This window comes from Papaver somniferum, chromosome 5 (genome assembly GCF_003573695.1).
Source record: "Papaver somniferum cultivar HN1 chromosome 5, ASM357369v1, whole genome shotgun sequence".
NCBI classification, from domain to species: Eukaryota; Viridiplantae; Streptophyta; class Magnoliopsida; order Ranunculales; family Papaveraceae; genus Papaver; species Papaver somniferum.
Window position 1 is genome coordinate 27,096,568 of NC_039362.1, and position 13,896 is coordinate 27,110,463.

A 13,896-nucleotide genomic window follows, 5' to 3' on the forward strand; every position below is an offset into this window, starting at 1 on the left:
TTTTCTATCTTGCCTATCGGAGATATAAAATATCGAGCCAATTATTTCAATTGCACTCAACACGATAGAAACAACAAGAGCAGATCACGCAACTACAAAGATAATAGTTGGGTCTGGCTTCACAATTCCTCAAGTCGCTAACCTACAGGGTATCGAGAAGAAACCTAAGGCTAAAGGAGAATCGACTCTAGTTATGCAATTAGTAACACACAGGAGGTGGGGATTAGGTTTCCCAGTTGCTAGAGTTCTCCTTTATATAGTTTTCAAATCAGGGTTTGCAATCCAAGTTACCTTGGTAACAAAGCATTCAATAATCACTGTTAAATGAAAAACCTGATTCAACCAAGCTAATATCTTTCAAACGTTAGATCGAACTTAGGTTGTTACACACAAATGAAATGTACCCTCATTTAGGTTTATGTATCGTACCTAAACGTGTACACCAGGTTGGTTCACAAATAGTTAACCGAGGTTAGCCATATGATTACTCTCATATCAACCTTATTCATCTCAACCATAACTAGTTCAAATGACTCAATTGAAACTAGTTAAAGAGTTGTTCAATTGTCTAGAAAACACAATTGAAACCAAATCGGTTTGGTTCAACTTGAATTAATCATGGACATTATAGCCACGGTTTGCAAAGATTGCATTCCTTATGATTTGAATGTTTAAGTCCATGAAATGACCGATTTGACAAAGTAACCAGCTTAAGTATGCGTACGGCTATGCGTACTTAAGCAACCGGTTTTGAGTTTGTAAAGTTTACAAACTCAGCAGAAATTTTCGGTTCGAAAACTTCCGCCAGTATGCGTACGGGTACGCATACTTAAGGTGACTAGTTAAGAGTTTGTCAAAAACCAAACTCAGCAGAAATTCTCGGTTCAAGAACTTCCGCCAGTATGCGTACGGGTACGCTAAGTGATAAACCGAGAACCTAATGTATGCGTACTCGTACGCGTACTTGCAGAAAGTTCACGTCTGTGAATTTCTGTTGGAGTTTGAAAGTGAAAAACAAACTCAATCCGGTTACTTAAGTACGCGTACCTGTTTGCATACTTAGGTAGGTTACTTTCTAAAATCGGCTTGTTCATGAGCTAAAATATTTATATAATAAGCAATGCAATCTTTGCAAACCATGGCTACAATGTTCATGAATCAATTCGAGTGAATCAAAACCGATTTTGCTTCGATTGAGTCTTGTATACTTCTATGAGATCTAAGCAATTGGACAACTCTCTAACTAGTTGATTTGAGTCATTTGAACTAGTTACAGTGAAGATGAATAAGGTTGATATGAAAGTGCTCATATGGCTAACCATTTGTTAACTATTGTTGAATCAACTAAGTGTACACGTTTAGGTACGGTTACTCAAACCTAAATGAAGTTACGTTTCATTTGTATATAACAAGCTAAGTTTGATCTAACGGTTGAAAGATATTAGCTTGAATCTAATCAGGTTTTCATCTAACGGTGAATATTGAATGCTTTGTTACCAAGGTAACTTAGATTGAAAACCCTGATTTGGAGACTATATAAAGGAGAACTCTAGCAACTGGGAAACCTAATTCCACACCTCCTGTGTGATACTACTTGTATAAGCTAGAGTCGATTCTCCTTTAACCTTAGTTTTTTCACGAAACCCTGTAGGTTAACGACTTAAAGACTTCATTGGGATTGTGAAGCCAAAGCCAACTATTTTCTCTGTAGTTGTTTGATATGATCTTGCTGTTTCTATCGTGATTGAGTGTAATCGTAAGATTGGCTTGAGATTTGCTGAAACTGCTGGACTTGAAACTGCTGATCTTGATGCTTCTATAGTGATTGAGTGCAATCGTAAGATTGGCTTGAGATTGGCTTAAGAGGAGAACAATGGATACCTGAAACTGCTGCTTTCATTGCCTTTTTAATGCCCCGTTTGAGTTTGTTTACGCCGATCTTGAGCTCTGAGACTCGATTATTGATATGAATGAAGTCTGGAGCAGACTCTTTGGATTAAAGGCCTTCTTCAGAGAGAGTAAAGGAATTTGAACCTTTTTTTTTCCTCTCATGCCTTTTTCGCATCTCAAAGTAATTTAAAGAGTCAGTTGTCAATATGACGTTCTTTCTTCTATAATTGTAGGCGTTTTTTGTCTCAAAATCATAATCCAAATACGGCTATTTAACCCAGTCTCGTAAATATATTTTTGGCAACCGATGGCTTTGATAGTTGTGACGGTGGAATTACTTTATTTGTGTTTATAAAAGAAAAGAGTATTCCAAATATAACACTATTTTCTTCGAAGCAGAGTAAAAGAGATGATGGCGTGTCTTTCCACTGCAGGATAATATGTTACATATATGAAACAATATTAACCAAAGATGCTTTTGTGGGGTAGGATGCAATATAGTAGAGAGTCCGGAAACTATCTTACACTCCTCTTATGAAAGAGTGTTTAGTTTAGGATAAAGATCATACTCTACTCCGAAGACAGCCCCAAATTCATTTATTTTTGCGAGTCTTTCATTATGAATAAGAATATTCCTTCTTCATTATATATGTTTTTCTCTTGTACGTTTTGCCTTGGCTTGTAGACTCTTTATATCCCTTTCCATTATGAAAATGGGTAGCTAGCTCCCGTGGTTATTCTCATTCTTCACAGATTCGATGCACTCTAAGAAATTCTTGGTTGGAAGCACTTACGACGTAGTATTGCAGAATTGGACATGAAATGTAGAATTAACTTTCCCCTCTTATGACATAATCATATTCCTTTCCACTTCGGCTCCCTTAGTTGGTTCCTCATGAGGCTCGCTGATAGGATAGTACAACAACCTATTGAACTACTGCGGTGTCGAGGCCCCTATTCGCTTCGGCTCTCTTGGCTGGTTCCTCATGAGGCTCGCTGGTAAGCTAACACGACAAACTGTTCAACTATCGCAGCACCGCCAAAGCGAATAATGGATTGATCATGTCAAAAAGGGGACATGCTAACTCTAGTTTCCATGTTAAATTCTGCAGTATTGCGCTAAATTCTGCGGTATCGCACCATTAAATTATGTAGTATTGTGCCATCGATCGATAAATCAAACTTGGGACCTCCTAGAACGCACCAAATCTGTGAAAAAAGAATGACCAGCTGAGCTAACTACCCATTTTTCTTCGTCAGAGAAAGATAAAAGAAAAAAATTGAAAATGCTTCCATTCACATAGCGTTCTTAAGGGTTTTCGTATTTTTGGTCCTCATAGAATTTTTTTTTAGCTTTTGTTAAAAAATAATAATTTAGCATTGATCTCTTGGTGAACGGTCATTAAAAAAGTAACGTCGATAGACTAGTTCCGCGATACGGTGCCATCATGGTCAAATGACGCAAGTACACCCATATATAATTGTTAGTTTTTTGAGAAATTGGATTTTCTCCTTTATGATTTGTTGCATTTCATTTTTCTGTAATCATCACTTTGAACTTTGACGCATTAGGTCAGCAAATACACCCCCCCTGGGCTAATGTCAGGGTATCTATGTCCCATTAATCTAAACACTCATTAGTTTATGGCCAACTTCTAAAAGAGGATCTTCATGTGTAGGTTAATACTAAACAATTTAATAAGACCACCACCCATTTGACTCAAAAAAATCTTTCAAACAATCAACCTCCACAATTGAGTATTTGTAACTATTGGTGGTGGTGGTGGGGAGATTACATCTAAGTGGTGATTATGCTCTCATTAATTAGATCATGTTACCTGATTAGTAACCCTATTAAAAACAACTACTGGGACCAATTTCAATCATGATCAGCCATGTGCTACAAATTTCATCCAAAATGAATGATAAGTTCCACAGGTCTCCATATGCCAAATTCCCTGAAATTAATAATTTCATATTCCTATTGATTGTCTTGCTAAGTAAAGAAGCTTGATTTTTTACTTCACGGTGGAGGAATCACTTGCATGTGGAAAAAAAAATTCCCCTGATTTTTTCACTCCCTAGTTTAAGGCCTATGGCTTTTATCTAGCAGCATATTTGATTTAAGGAATTGAATTCTTTTCTAATCCAATTTCAGGGAAATGTGATCAATTTTTTGAACCAAACGCTGCAAATCAACTCTATGTAATTAATATTTTTGATTCCTATGAATCAAATTCCCTCCAAAACAATAGATTTCCATTATATTGGTTTAATAGTGGAATGAAATTGGATTCCAGGATAAAAACAAAAGTAGTTGGTTTACCTCAACCAAATATTATTTTTTTAGATTTGAATTCAATTCCTTAGAATCCAATTCCAAGAATTGGATTAACCCATAATTGAATTCAACCAAACAAGGTGTAAGGTTTATGGATTTCTTCATCTACCCAATAGAGAAGGATAATGAGTGCCTAAAATGTGTTAAAATACTAAATGACCCTTTACACAAACATTAATAATTCAATTTATATAAAATAAATATAAAAATATTAATCATTTCCATTAACATTAATAATTTTTTGTTCCAATTTCCATCATAATGTAAAACTAAAAACTTAATCTCAAATAACAATTCAACTCAATTTTCTTTTGTTTTTACTTTTACAAACTATATTTTCAGCGACAAACAATTCAAGTGATTCCTTTGACGAGAGATTCATCAATGATTGAAGTATAAAACTCTAAAATTTCCTCATCAAATTTTTATGAAAATCAACCACAATCAGTTGTTATATGCATTAACGTATACCGATTGTTGTTAATGTTCATCAAACACGAAGAACATTTCCCATAATCGGTGGACATGGTACACCTACATAAACAGGTTCTGGGTTTGATATTCTTCGTGTTTGATGAACATCAACAACAATCGATATACGTTAATGCATATATCAACCGATTCAATAACTATGTTTGAATTTTTGTACAAACCCTAAAATCTTTATCTTTATATTATAGAGCATGAAAATACAAGTTGAAAAAAAAAAGAATGAGGTCATTTCGATATCGGATGAAGAAATTATGAGCAAAACAGTCGAAAAATGCCCAGATTTATAATAGGTTGACGTAGGCATTTATGTAAACCGAATAGCAACAAAATAATTACAGAAAAACTCTTGAATTTTACAATTGGTTTATGTTATAAGATTACTTGAAAAACTCTTGAATTTTACGAGTGCATGAACATTCACCGATTCTGGATTGAGATTTTTCAAAAAAAAAATAATCAAAGTTTTTACATGTTTTGATGATGATTTAAGATTACTTGATTTCTATATTAACAGGACTAAACATCAATTAATCACCCGAATCAACACTTATTAATCAGGGATAAGCTATGCATTAAGTAAAATATTTGGATAAGGGGTTCTGTGAAATTACTTTCTAACAACCTTTTTTTATAGAAGATAAATGTAAAAAGTTGAACCATTACTATAGCCACCACTGAACCAAAATAAGTTCGGAATCACCAAAACTCAAAATATCCACTCAACGGAATCTTATTGGTATATGAGATTAGTGTCAAAGATAAATCTTTTTTTATTTAAGGAAAGAGAGGATGAAAGACAGTGCTGGAAATTATTCAATTACCTCATTAAGATTGAGGTTTTAGGAGATACATAGAGGTGGAAAATGAACATCGCACCAGTTATTTATATTATCTTTCATTCCAAACTGGCATAAATGGTGCACCTGGTGCTTAGCATTTTTGCGAACATGATTGGATTTAATGTCTACAAAAGAAGAGATTTCATTTCTAATTTAGAGAATTATAGAACGTATAAACCATATATGGGATATCTGTAACCTCTCTTAAAACTGTAATTATCACGTTCTTTGCATCACCTTCAATTATGACCTCGAAGCTAATTTCTTTGAAAGACGAATACCTAGATTACATGCCAAGGATTCTACATGAGTGGAGATATAGCTTCAAAATTTTCAGTAATGCAATCCAAATAATTACATGAATGGTTTCGGGCTATTGCACATGCAACACCATTGTTAGGAATGAAAGCTGCATCCATATTTATCTTAATATAAGATCTTGGTGTATAAGTCCATTGTAGTTGCGTAAGCCCCAATTCAGATAAAATATTATCATTACCTGCATCTGAGATAAAAAGATTAAGTTTGTTGCATCTTTCCTTTGGATCTTATGTTAAGAGAAAGAAACATTCTCACAAATGATTTCATTCCTCATTTTCCAAATATTCCACATGATACATATTCCATATTCAAAATTATTATCCACATTATTCCCCATACAATCAATTAGGATAACCGAAGTACTTGAATTTGTATTAAACTGGTACAGATTTATCGGAGCATTGTTGACAACTATCTTTGATATTGAGCAGTTGAAGAATAGGTGATATATCGACTCATCCTTCTGGTTGCAAAAGATACAAGTGTTATCTCGAAAAATGTTGGATCTATTTATATTAACCCTAACAATTATCCCATTGTTGATCACTTTCCAAATGAACAAATAAATCTTTCAAATAATATTAGTGAAACCCCAAAACCTATTCCACAGAAATTCACTAAAATATGATGAAATAATGATATTATTAATTTTCCAGCAACTTGCAACAAGATTTAGAAGAAAATTTACATGAAGTAGTTATTTCCACGTCAAAGCATCTTCTATTACGTCATCATTAATCAAGTAAATTGACTGAATCTTCTAATACATAATACTGGGAAAAAGTTGTTCTAGAATTTCGATATTCAATGAGTTTGTCGTACTGTCCATTAAGTTACTTACATTCTGAAATTCACTTGAAATACCAGGTGGTTTTCCAATAAGATGTTGAATTTAGCCCGGAAGCCATGAATCTTCCCATATTAGCACTTTTCTTCCATTAACAACCTGCCAAAAAGTATTAGTCGCAAGGATATATGATGCACTTCTATGAGACTGTTCCACATTGCAGAGGCTTTTTTAATAACTTAAACTGTCCAAAATGAGTTATCCACAAGATATTTTTTTTAATGGAATTTGCACCCATTTTGCATCTCTGTTTTCCAAAAATCTCCATGCAAGTTTGCGTATATGTGACTTGTTCATAAATTATATATTTCTCATTCCCAACCCTTCATCATTTTTCTATAATCCAATCTTTTTCCAGTTAAACTAATGAGATTTTATTTCATCCATCGGATGTCCACACCAAAAAAATCTTCGAATTTTTTTCAAGATGATGTGCAACTCCCGTAAGTAACAAACAAATACAAATAAAAATATATGGGATAGAAGATATAGAAGATTTACACAAGATTGTCCTCCCTGCATAGTTAAGATAGTGTTGTCTCCATCCTGGAAGATTGGAATTAAACTTCTCTATCAAGAAATCATAACTCCCAATCCTATAATCGGATTTGAAGTATATATACCCAGGTTTTTATCTTCGACATCCATTTCTTTCACCAAATATGTATCATTAAAAAAGAGAAACATCACCTTTGGAGACTCTGAATTTGCATCCTCTTATTATGCTTCCTTATTAACTTTTTTTTTTTGATTGACACTTCCTTCTTACCTTTTTTATTGGCGCTTTCTTTTTATGAATTCTCTCATTATTGAAATCCTTTATAACATCGTTAAAATATTATCTAAGCCACTTAATGTTGCATATACGAAAGCAAAAACAGAATCAAACAAGAAAGTGGGGAAAGAAAAAATAAGACTATGAGAAAGAGTGTGTGTACTAACTGGGGAAAGAAGACAATGCGTGAGAATTTAGGATGTTAGGTGTATGGTTCAGGGTTTAGGGAAGAAAATTCCTTCTTAACTGAGAGTTACCTCTGCTGGAATGAATAGATGACATTGTATATTTTATCATATGTCTGGATAAGCTTGCTTATTCTTCAAGAATCTTCTTAAAATTAGCAACATTTGTTCTTTAATTCTGACCAAAGATGAAAAGATCGTCTGCAAACATCAAATGGGTTAAGGTTGGTTCACATCTATTGATTTGTACCTTAATAAGACCGAGGTATTCATATTTATGCACTAGCAAGGAAAGTTCCTACCAGAAAATGATGAACGAAGTAGGAGAAAGTGAACATCCTTGCCAAATCCCTCTTTCACTTCTAAAGAAACCCTGAGGAGCATCATCATTAATGTTGATATAAAAAAAAACACTACAGTATAAGGGAATGAGAAAACACTACAGTATAAGGGAATGAGAAGCACCAACAATATCCATCAAACTTAGCATATCTCCTAAAAGATGCCACTTTACCCTATAGTACACTTTGGCCATTTCTACTTACGAAGGAAAATGACCATTAGTAGCTTGAGAATTATTCATAGAATACAATAACTCTTCCCTAACTCTTTTGCTATAACAATGTTATCCAATATTTGACGACTTGGTCCAATATTTTGGGACCGAGAGGTGAAAGAATCCAGATATGGATTCAATCTGTCAGATAAAAATTTACTACTATTACGTGTAAAAATATTACACAAGGATATCGGTCGGAAATCTGTTACACTATGTTTGTTTACTCCTGACTCATCTGAGTCATCTGGATCTGAGTGAAATCACCTGACTCATCTGTATCTGACTCAATATGTTTGTTTTGAGTCAGATCTGACTCATCTGACTTAAAAAGCGTGAGTCAGTGGTTTGGTCCCGTGAGTCAGGTGTATTTTGTTGCCTGACTCAAACGATTCCGAGTCAGGGGTTATATCTGAGTCATAGGTCGAGTCAGATCTGACTCAAAACGCAAAATAAACGGTCTGACTGCTGACTCGGCCCGAGTCAGAGATTGACTCAGATCCAGACGTCGAGTCAGCTGCAAACAAACAAGATGTTAGTCAGGTTCTTGATCTTTGATATGAGTCATGTTGGTATGATTAATAAGATATATGCAAAACATGTATACTGGAAGATACTTTTCAGTGAATTAACTAAGCCATTACATAGGGAGATCAACATTTTCTATAAAAAAATAGAAGAATACCCATCTGGTCCCGGAGCTGTGTAAGACCCATTCTCACTTGAACTGCCGTATTTCCTCTTGAGTTGGAAGTAAAGCTCCATTTTAAAGGTGACTAACAGATTTTTTGATAGGCAACTGTCAAACATAATAAATCACTCTTTAATTCTTTTAATTCCTCTTACACAGCTTTTATTTTAAAGGTGCTTTTTAAACACGAAATATATTTGTAAACCATCAACAATCATCATTGGCCCAATGATCCTTTTACTCTTCCAACTAATCATATGATGAAGGTGATTAAAGTCGCATGATCAACTTTAAGTACATTTCTAGCCGTAAAAGAGGCTTAATTAGCTAGGGCGTGCCATGAGCTCTCTCGTGCAGTTCAAACTTCCAGTGATCTCTCCTTTTCGACTTGATCATAATGATTAACTATTGAAGTTCATGATTAGTACTCCAATCTCATCATCAACACAAATCATCTCGAACATATATTGCAGGTCCACTGAATCAGGATGAGAAATGACCTCCCAAAAAAAAGAAAAAAGAAATTGTATATTAGCTTGTGTAGCTATCGCTATTCTTGATTCTTAAAAGACATCCCTTGAGAGGGTTGGAGTAGAGTTGTACATAAACGGTTTTGATCCGTAAAACCGAACAGAACACAACCAAACCAAACAAATAATGCATGTTGTTTACTGTTTGTTTACTTGGTCTTTAACAGTAAAGGAGTTTGAGTCTGGATGCAAATGTTGTCATGAGAAACTGGTTCACAATTTATTTCACTTCCGGATAAGTTTGGTAGTCTGTTACTAACTTATACTTTGTTTCTGTTTTTTCTTTTTTCGTGCAACTAAGGGTGGTATAATCCTTTTATACTCTCTTCTTTTTCGGAAAATGGGTAATTTGTCAAAATATTTTTAAAACATGGTTCAAATGGACGAGAAAAAATTATTATGGGTAAAATGGACACCAAAAAAATAGCAAGGATGAAATTGGATTCATCCTGACTTAAACTTCAAAAATAGCAAGGATGAAACCGGATGCTTCCTGATGTAAATTAAAAATAAGAATAAGTATTTAAAAATGGGTAGGATGAAGCTATTTACATCCTGGTTATTTTTACATTTTTGTCCATTTAAACAGTATCAAAATCTAAATGTCATTTTCACCCAGGAATTGTTGCTTTTGGTCTTTTTTAACCAATTTTGTGCATCTTTTTTGATCAATATATTCTCTTCTTTACCGATCAAAAAAGAAAACAAATAATGCATGTTGTGCTCGTCTGCGTAGTTAGTAAATTTGTGAAACATATCCGTCGGTACTTACAAAATCTCAATTTAAATTTGTGAATTTCTAACATAGAAACGAATTATTTGCATATTTACGAAATTTACGCTCTATATAGTACTTTGCCACATTATCACTAAATTACTTGCATATTTACGAATTTTACGTTCTATATAGTACTTTACCACGTTATCACTAAATTACTTACCATTTTTATCACATTTTTGCCTTTAAAATCTTACACGTCATAATCTTAGCCTTACAACACCAACATACATGTTATTTGCTGATTATATTGCATGTACCATATTTATAGTTTTTCTAAGTCATAAAATCATACTTCCTCTGTCACTAAATTGATGACCTACTTAGTTTTAAATTTTGTCTCAAAATAAATAACCTATATCATCAAATAATAAGATATTTCTGAAACATCAATTTAAGTTAGTAACAGACTACCAAACTTATTGAGAAGTGAAATAAATTGATCATGAGCCGTTACAAAATTCTGTTCAAAAATATTTTTTATAGGTTAAAGTATACAGAATTCTGTGTACCAAACTTGTATTCCTAAAACAAATTATAAAAGTACGTATCTCTTTCCGAATTATCTATGAAATCACGAGCCGTTAACTGAATAGTGTATCGGACTTGCATTTTTCCAAAACAAATAATACATTGGTCGTCCCAAACATTTCCCGTATACGGAATTGCTCATTAGAGAGATGGTAACCGTTCATTATGGGGACAGTTTCTTTGTAGGTGAAGAAGCCTCGAAGGCACCACACTACTACGAATATATTGTTCGCAGATGATACACGTACCGCGGGCCACTCCCACGGTTTATCTCGCGGATCAAATCCAACGGTGGGGAAGGGAGCGATTCTAGCACTAGATTGGTAGCGGGCTAGGGTTGGGAAATGGGGGCCACTCCCCTTCTCACACGGGATAAACGGAGATACCTAACCCGCGGTAGCTTAATCATTTTCGTATATTCTTAAGCAAGAAATTATTGAAGAAAATGATTAGTTAAAGGGTCCTAATTTTATGCATAACATCATCCCCTTATGATTAGTGAATATCTTAGCATGTTCCTTAGATTCTACCATTCCATAATGACACTATTTTTATAATCCATTTTAGACTTTGCCACTTTATTAGTGTATTATGTAATTTAGATAATGAATTGTCATACTTAAGCTTTAAAATAAACATAAAAAATGATCATACTTTATCAGCAACAGTATGTTCATGAAGCCAATAAAATGTCATTACTATATTAGATGCTTGAAAAAAAAAGATGAGTTTCCTCCTATTTAAGCCAACTGACATGCACCAACTAAACCACACAACTGAATTCAAAGTTTCAACATTTTCTTTCTCCTGTTTTACTCCCTCTATCTCACTAGATTTTCTTATGGATTTCAACACCAAGCAATCTTCTTCTATTTCTTCCTCAAAGTCACTTCAAGAAAAGAAGAGCAAGAAAAATCAACAGCCGAAGCAAGAACAAGAAGAAACCACACCAACAGTAAGGTTCTTAGGAGTAAGAAGAAGACCATGGGGAAGATACGCAGCTGAAATAAGAGACCCGTCGACAAAAGAAAGACATTGGTTAGGCACATTTGATACTGCTGAAGAAGCCGCATTGGCTTACGACAGAGCTTCACGATCAATGCGTGGGTCTCGTGCACGTACAAATTTTGTCTACTCCGATATGTCACGTGGTTCTTCTGTTACAGACATTATATCTCCTGATGAAAGCGAACAATTTCATGACCTCTCTTCTTTTTTCACTAATAGCAGTTTTGTGTATCAACCTCAACAAATTGCTAACAACAATACCACTGCTCAACAAATTCACTTCAGCACTCCAGATTCCACCAATGCCGGTGGATTTTCGGTGAAAGATGTCCAAAATTCATCATGGATTAATCAAACCGAAATCCCTCAACCGCAACAACAACGAGAATGTACTTCTGTTAATTTGGTTGATAGTTCTTACGGTTATGGGTCAAGTAATTATGAACTCCCTCCATTTCCTTCTGAGGTGTCTGATTTTTCGGGGTGTTTTGGGTACTCCAATATGCCAGTTTCATCCGGTTTTAACGGTAATAATAGCATGAACCGAGGAGATTGGTCCGATTTAACTAGTGTAGTTGGATCTTCAAGTGGCGGGTATGAATCCATGGGGAATGGATCGTATTTTGGTTACAATTCCACAGAGTACGTCCATAGTCCACTTTTTGGGCAAATGCCACCGGCTAATTCTGACTCGGGTATGGATAGTTTCGATTTGGGTTCTTCCGCATGTTTCTTTTGAGGCTTTTGAGTGTGTTTTTTTATTTGTGTTTTTTTTTCATTTTTTTTTTACAATTAGAAGAGGTATTTATTAGCTTGAATCGTGTGTGAATGATCAGCTTCTAAATGTTTATTGGAGTTTCTTATCAAATTAATAAAGCAATTGTTTATTAGTTTATCAAGTAATGAATCGGTAGGCCCTTACAATTTTAGCGTCTAAATGATTCGTTTCTTGTTGTGAAATTCGGAAGGAAAATCCGATTAAGCAACTCCTAATATCCAAACCTATATAGTATTCTTCGATCGGTTAATGCTAGAATATTTATTTGATTTCATAAGCTCCTTTCCCGGTTGTTAGAATCATGCTTGTTAAATATGTTGGGTATGCTATTCCACTTTACCGGGTTAAGTAATCTGTACAGGAAAATGGATTCCCACCTTTGCAAATTTTAGTGGGGAGAAACTCTTGATCTTAAGAATAGAAAATTGCATTTACTTGGTTGCGACATTTTATGCGCTCACAAATCTGAAGGAGGTTTAGAATTGACAAAGCTGAGTTAAACAATCTGGTTATGCTAGTTAGGAATGCTTGGAAAATCATTGAAAGTCCTGATTGTTTATTTGCCATCACTTTAAAAGCTAAATATTTTCCTAATACTGATTTCTTGCTAAATGTCCTAGTGTTTGCTCTTGGACTTGGATGTGTTTACACTATTTAAAGAACTACTCAACACTTTCACTTTTTGGATTGTGGGAGATGGTCAACTCATTGATCCTTGGTGTGATAATTGGATCTCTAACATAGGATCTGCTACCCGTCCCTAACCCCATTGTTCCTCCAGACCTTAGTGGCAAAGTTGCATATTTTATTAATCAGGAAAGTAGGACTTAGAATATATTAATAGACTCACCACCCATTTTGATAATGCTTTTGTTGACAAGATTGTCTCTATTCCGTTAAGCTAACTATGCACTCCTGACATGAGGGCTTGGGAGCTTTCGAAGATTAGAAGGTTTTCTTCAAAATCTGCCTATCCGGGACTCATAGATCTTAGATCCTCCGAGATAGTAATATTTGGAAAACTCGTGTACCTTATGGAATCGAGTTGTTTATCTGGAAAGTTGTTAGGATCACGCTTCCTGACAGAACTATTCTTAATGTTAGAATGCATATGGCTTCTATGGAGTATTCTTGGTGCTTTTATTCTCGTGAATCTAGTATGCTTTAGTTCTCTGACCTTTTGCTACTCATGTTTGGTTCCTTAGCCATTTAAGTATTATTAAAGCATATTTCAAGAACATGTCCTTTATTGAGTGGCTTATGTATTGGTTTTTGGATCCTAGAACTAAACTTTCTAAGGAAGATCAATGTCTGGTTGCTGTTATTTTTTGGTC

The 13,896-nt window shown here is 34.5% G+C and overlaps 1 protein-coding gene across 1 annotated transcript; it reads left to right on the plus strand.

Annotated features, from left to right (window-relative positions):
- The first annotated feature begins 11,500 nt into the window (after positions 1–11,500).
- On the plus strand, positions 11,501–12,523 carry LOC113278887 (ethylene-responsive transcription factor LEP-like). The gene has a single exon (XM_026527612.1). The coding sequence runs from the start codon at positions 11,501–11,503 to the stop codon at positions 12,521–12,523; it is 1,023 nt and encodes a 340-aa protein (XP_026383397.1).
- The last annotated feature ends 1,373 nt before the right edge of the window (positions 12,524–13,896 follow it).